We start from the raw sequence: 6,678 nt of genomic DNA on the forward strand, positions 1-6,678 counted from the left end.
AAAGAATACTCAAGTTTGGAATTGGTTTGAATTTAGTTTTACCAGAAAAAACTTTGTAAATTAATCATGAGTAACAGTAATAGTATTGATTAACCCAAAGGATCATAAGATATTTTTTTACAAAATATTTCAAAATGTACTGCGTATTGCGCAGTTTAGTTATAATAATAATTAAAAAAAAAAATTATTGCTATAGTAGGAGCAACATCTTAGTTGTCCATATTCATCCCATATTTAAAGCAGAACTGAAGGGTAATATTAAAATTTTCTATTACTTCAATGAAAGAGAATTTTCTAATGCTAAATAGGAAAAATATAATTGTTCAATGTATTAAAAACGTACTAAAGATGGTCCATTGTCATTTGCCAAAGAAGGTTGCCAAATGGATAAATAGATAGCTATATAGAAACATTCAATAAGGTCTGACCACGGCTTTCAATTTGCCAAATTCTAGTCAAACTCTGACCATGGCTTTTAATTTGCCAAATTCTAGTCAAAAAATTAGAATGGTGTAATCAAGGGGAAGAGTAGTTTGGGTTACTTTATTTTAGTATTTGCTTTTTATTAAACTGCAGCAGAAGTAAAACAAAAAGGGCACTAGACTTGCTTGGTAAAGAGTTTAAAGCAGTATTAGTTCTCTCAAGAATGTTCCACTCAGAGACTATTCCTGGCTTAGAGCAGCATCCAAATTGCAGTAGAAGTCGATCTCACTTTTGCTTTGAAAATGAAATGGTACTGCTAGGATCATCATATATCTGGACGTACTTACCCAGAGATCACATCTGTCGGTGCCTTTGGTATCGGGTAAACTATCCGGTTAGAGATTTATACTGCTAATGAAAAATCAGGCAGGCAGAATACACATCTAAACTTCTCTGGTCTAATGGCAATTTTGATGACAATTTCACACGTGAAAAGTAGAACTCAGTAGTACTGTAGTAGCAGTATCCTAATAATTGCAGTGAAGGGGAAAAAAACCATGCAGATGTCATTTAACTAAGAAATATCAATCAAGTTTCTCAAAAAAAAAGAAAAAAAAAATCAATCAATGAATGTACTAATACTAATTAATAAATGATATCACAACTTCAATAGTCCAAAACAGCAGTTGACAGGGTTAGGATTTGACCTAATATGTATGGATCAAAAGCACAAAATTTCCGTATGGAGCTGACATGAGAACCAGCTCCATCAAAACCTGAATCCAATTCAGTCTTCTTTTTTGCTGGTTGTGAGAGGGGGGGTTGCTCCATGTTGCCAAGGCCTTCATTGACAAGGATTATCATCCCACAATCATTTGCCGAGGTAGTGTTAAAAGTTCTTGTACATAGCTTTTTCCCCTCTCTTTTCTCTTCCATTATGAATCATAACTTTGCTTCTGCTATATGCAAACATTTTCTTGGTTTTAGCCTACAACAAAGCTTTGGAGGATGCTATTGCTGTGCTTGACAAAATTGCAATGTCCATTGACTTGAAGGATCGTAAGTTCAGTACTAATCTATTTATAACTAATTTCTTAAATTTCTGTATATTTACATAGGTATGTCAAATCTAATCATTGAATTAGAATTGCCAATTTTCCTACAAGTTGGAGCCATCAAGAAGTGTGCCAACAATGTTTTGTCCATACTTATAATGGTCATTACTAAGAATTGATAGTGTTGAATACTTTATTTTTTTAAATTCATTTTAAAAATTTAGAGAGTCCTTGAGATGGTTTGGTGAAGAGCGAGTGAGTAATAAACCATAAAAAAAAAGAGCAAGTTAATTCAGGTCGAGGGAGCAAAAAAAGTTAGAGAAAGGCCAAAAATAACTTTAGTAGAATTAATTAAATAGGGCATGTCAATTAGGATAGTATCAGAGAGCATGAATTTAAATAGAGTAGAATGAAGGAAAAAAATTCATGTGACCGACCCAATCTAATTTGTCAAGGATCAATAGCCGATCCCAAATTTTGGGACTAAGGTTTTGTTGTTGTTGTATGTCACTTTTAAATGTTTATTTCAAAATGTGAATGAGTTATGAAAGTGTTATATTCAACATTATCTAATTGAGCTTCTTGATTTCATAATCACAGAATATGATGATAACTTATATCTTCATTTGTCGTTCTCTGTATTAAAATTCAAATCTTTAGACAGAGTATGAAAATGTTAATTCTTTGCGTAAATTCTTAATGATAGCTTGTGTATGCATTTGATGCACTGGAGCTTTTCTCTTCTTAATCTTAGAAAAGAATGTCAATTCTTTGATGCCTTAACAAACACTAAATTGCATATTCTTTTGAATTTTGAATTTATTTTTTCCAATGAGTAGATGATGAAGGTACACTCTGATGTCACTCTAACCAGTGAAACCAAATTTTAATTGTATTTTCGCTAATACCAATTTTCAATGTGTACGATCCAAGTTAGCCATATGTAATTTGTAATGAGGTCAATATTGCCTTTTTTTTTTTTTGGTTAAACCCCTCTAAATTTATACGTTTTTCATTATGGTTCTACAATGTTTTCAAAATGCATGTTTCTTTATATAAATTGCAAATTTGTGGGTTCTAGTTAGTTCAATTAGTAAAGTTTCTGATGGTTGAATAAAAGATCTGGGGTTCAATCTCCGCCTATACTAAAAGCTTATTGGTGTCTTAGTCTGATGATGAAGAGTTATAATCAAGGAGCAAAAGCCATAAGTTGAAACTCTCAAAAAAAAAAAAAAAAAAAAAAAGAAGTTGCAGATTCAAAAATTCAGATGTAGATTGTAGAGTCCTTTCCACCAAAAAAGGGGAAAAATAGGGGGTACCTTATGGATCATTTGTCTTGTTTTACTAGGCAAAGTTAGTCAATATTGATATCTTGCAACTAAAGCCAGTACAAGGGGAATAAGACCAGAAAATTGCTAGTGCAGATGATTAGTTGAAGATATGATCCTTTCCTAGCTATGGCTGCAATTATTTGGGTTGAGTATCTATAAATCCTAGGATTTATGTTTTGTTTATGGTCTTGATACGTATATCTATGTTCATATCTATGTCCTCTACAACTTGTGGAGGATGCTAACTCCACTTGAGGTCAAACACGTGCGCACTCGCATGCATGTGTGTTTATATTATTCTAGTTATCAAGGTGGTCTTGGAATTACAATCTTTTTGGCAAGGCCAATTTGGGAGACATAGAAACAGTGCAATATGACAGGCTGTTCCTCATTGTCTGATGTGGTGTGAAAGAAATGCTAGAACCTTTGTGGGTTGTGAATGGACAAGGTTCAACTTGGAAATAAACCTTCTTAAATTGTTGTCTGAGTGGATGATGGCTTTGGGGACATATATTTCTTCTATTTCTTAGATTTTATGGACTTTTGAACTCAGAATTTAGTTGTATTATTCATCCGGTATACTTCATGTATACTTTGACGATTTTTTGAAATAATAAACTTGATTACTTATTTAAAAAATAAATTCTTATACAAAGGCCTTGGGTTTCACCCATGTTAGATTCCTAGAAGGGACCTTGGTATTGAAATTAAGGTTCTGGGTATGTTGGCCATGCAAAACTAGGACACAGCTACCAGGTACCTTAACATTGTCCTTTTTTAGCCTATTAAAGTATATCTTTTCTTGAGCACAAATGTTCAATGTGAAAAGATAGCACTTAGTCTGTGGGATATCTTTGTGAAAGTCATTGCTTGTAATGTTAACTTCCTATGTGTTATACAATTGATTTTATGAAATATTACAGGTGCAATGATGTTGGGGCTAATTAAGAGCTGTATAGGAACAAAGTTCACTAGTCAATTTGGTGATTTAATTGCTGTAAGTATTTTCTTCATATTAATAGTTTTATGAAGGCTTTGTTAAAACAGATTTTTATTATTTCCTTAAGATATTTGCAACTTCTATAATTAAAAATATGGTTAGGCTGTTGAATTACCCATGAAGCTTATAGAGGCAAGCTTCTCAAGGGCCAAGGAAATACCTCTAAGGGTTGCTCATCCTTTGATTCAAATCTAGGAGTTGGACCTCATGTTTATACATCAGTTTATGCATGGCATTACTGATTTTTTTTTCCTTCTCTTGCTTGGTATGATTTGGATCTCAAATGTAGCAAAAACCAGCTCCACCCTTTTCCTACCTGATCCAAGGCCTTGGCATTTTCCAATGACTCAAACTTCACTTCCTGATTTAAACTTGTTAAAATTATGTGGTTAAATGATTTACCATCTTCTAATATCTTAAGTTTTTGGAACAATCGGTCATTTAATATAGTATTAGAGCAAGAAGTCCTAAGTTCGATCCTTGTTTCCTCCACAGTACCTGTGGTAAAATGATTAAATTTACCATCTTCTAATAGCTTAAGCTTTTGGGAGAATTGGTAATTCAAGAAAACTCTTCTATAAGAATTTCAGGTTATGAGCAGTCTTACTAATGTTCAAGAAACCGTGGCCTAAAGTCTTTTAGTTAGTTCTTTATAAAATTGCCCTGGGTTTCAAAGGAAAATGGCAACACTACTTTTCATTGTGATTAGCATCTTTTGTGTGTTTGTGTGTGTGTGTCTGCTAAGGTTCCATCATAAATTCCTCACTACATGAGCACACTTAGGAACAGTTATAGTTGAAATCTTTCTGTGGCTTTTCCTTGCATGTGTGTTTTGTGGGGGTGGGGGTGGGGTCGGGGAGGACCAATTGCTAGGAGCCTTACACACTAGAAAACCTTGTTATTATTTGCTCTGGTATATTAAGTACATACACATTTTTCTCTCTAAATTTCAGGATTTAGCACTTGATGCAACAACAACTGTTGGTGTGGACCTTGGCCAAGGTTTGCGAGAGGTGGATATTAAGAAGTACATAAAGGTTGAGAAGGTTCCAGGTGGCCAGTTGGAAGATTCAAAGGTTCTTAAGGGAGTTATGATTAATAAGGATGTAATTGTCCCTGGCAAAATGAGAAGAAAGATTGTCAACCCACGTATTATACTTCTTGATTGTCCCCTTGAGTACAAGAAAGGTGAGAATCAAACAAATGCTGAGTTAGTCAAAGAAGAAGATTGGAGCATCCTGTTGAAAATGGAAGAAGAATACATTGAGAGCCTTTGCGTGCAGATACTGAAGTTTAAACCAGATTTGGTAATAACAGAGAAGGGACTCAGCGATTTGGCCTGCCACTATCTGAGCAAGGCTGGTGTCAGTGCAATCAGGAGGTTGAGGAAGACAGATAATAACAGAATTGCCAGGGCATGTGGAGCTGTTATTGTTAACAGACCAGATGAATTGCAAGAATCTGATGTTGGTACTGGTGCTGGGCTATTTGAGGTTAAGAAAATTGGGGATGAGTTTTTTGCATATATTGTTGACTGCAAAGATCCAAGAGCATGTACTGTGCTCTTAAGGGGTGCTAGTAAGGATCTCCTAAATGAAGTTGAAAGAAATTTGCAAGTATGTCTAAGATTTGATTTCCAAATATATTTATGAAATGTGTTTTAAGCTTGTCTTATTTATTATTTATATTCATGTTTCTTTACAGGATGCTATGGCTGTTGCAAGAAACATAATCAAGAACCAAAACTTGTTCCTGGTGGTGGTGCTGCAGAGTTAACCGTATCGGCTGCATTGAAGCAGAAAAGTTCATCTATTGAAGGGATAGAGAAGGTAAAACTCTAGATTGCCATAGTTTTCTCTTTCTTGGGTAAATATTTTTTTGAATTCAAAACACTTGGAACATGGGCTGCGGTATTACATGATTCTGAAATGATGTTTATATTCTTATCTGTATGCTTGATTGTAAAATAGTGGCCTTATGAAGCTGCTGCTGTTGCTTTTGAGGCTATTCCACGAACTTTGGCACAGAATTGTGGGGTCAATGTGATTAGGACAATGACTGCCCTGCAAGGAAAGGTAAGAATCTTTCTCTTGTGTGGACGTATATATTCTATTGATACATGATACTATCATTTCTAGATGTTGACTAACCCGTTCTTTATATGACAAAAATTATTATAGCATGCAAATGGGGAGAATGCATGGACAGGCATTGATGGGAACACTGGTGTCATTGGTGACATGAAAGAGCGAAAGGTAATTTTATATTCATTACCTTATCCTTTTCATGTTCTTTAATTGAAGTAGTTATGCCATCATTACAAATTTCTCTGTGTATTTCTTAATTTAGACAGACAATTACCCCCCATTTATATTCATGTGTTAGAAATTATGTAGAATATATTAATAATAACAATGCATCCTCTCACCTCCCCCTCCCTTATGCAGTACCATTCCTAAACACTTGGATATCTCCTTTATATACCCGATTTGTACAATTAACTCTTAGGGTTCTTTTTTTTTCTTTTTTTTCTTTTTTCTAGAGTCTCGAAAATTTTTAATGTCAGAGATGCTGTTACTCACTTGTTGACTTTTCAGATCTGGGACGCCTACAATGTGAAGGAACAGACCTTCAAAACAGCCATAGAAGCTGCTTGCATGCTTTTGAGAATTGATGACATTGTGAGTGGGATTAAGAAGAAGCAGGCCCCTGGTGCAGGCCAAGCTCCAAAGCCTAAAGTTGAGACAGAAGGAGACGCAGATAATGAGCAAATACTTCCTGATTGAATATATTTACACTATTGAACTAACAATCTTTGCTACCATTCATTAGGAGAAAGGAACAAACCCACCCCCCCCCCCCCCCCCCC

At 34.7% G+C, this 6,678-nt stretch overlaps 1 protein-coding gene across 1 annotated transcript; it reads left to right on the forward strand.

Moving 5' to 3' along the window:
* The first annotated feature begins 646 nt into the window (after positions 1 to 646).
* Positions 647 to 6,664, forward strand: LOC111987160 (T-complex protein 1 subunit gamma). Its single transcript, XM_065767798.1, is given in 10 exon segments — positions 647 to 733; positions 1,240 to 1,306; positions 1,411 to 1,482; positions 3,733 to 3,806; positions 4,763 to 5,425; positions 5,514 to 5,544; positions 5,547 to 5,638; positions 5,780 to 5,884; positions 5,990 to 6,064; positions 6,407 to 6,664. Coding segments are annotated over 10 exon segments (1,455 nt in total). The 3' UTR covers positions 6,596 to 6,664.
* Positions 6,665 to 6,678: the final 14 nt, after the last annotated feature.

The sequence above is a fragment of the Quercus suber genome, unplaced genomic scaffold (genome assembly GCF_002906115.3).
Source record: "Quercus suber isolate HL8 unplaced genomic scaffold, Cork oak 2.0 scaffold_26, whole genome shotgun sequence".
In the NCBI taxonomy this organism is placed as follows: domain Eukaryota; kingdom Viridiplantae; phylum Streptophyta; class Magnoliopsida; order Fagales; family Fagaceae; genus Quercus; species Quercus suber.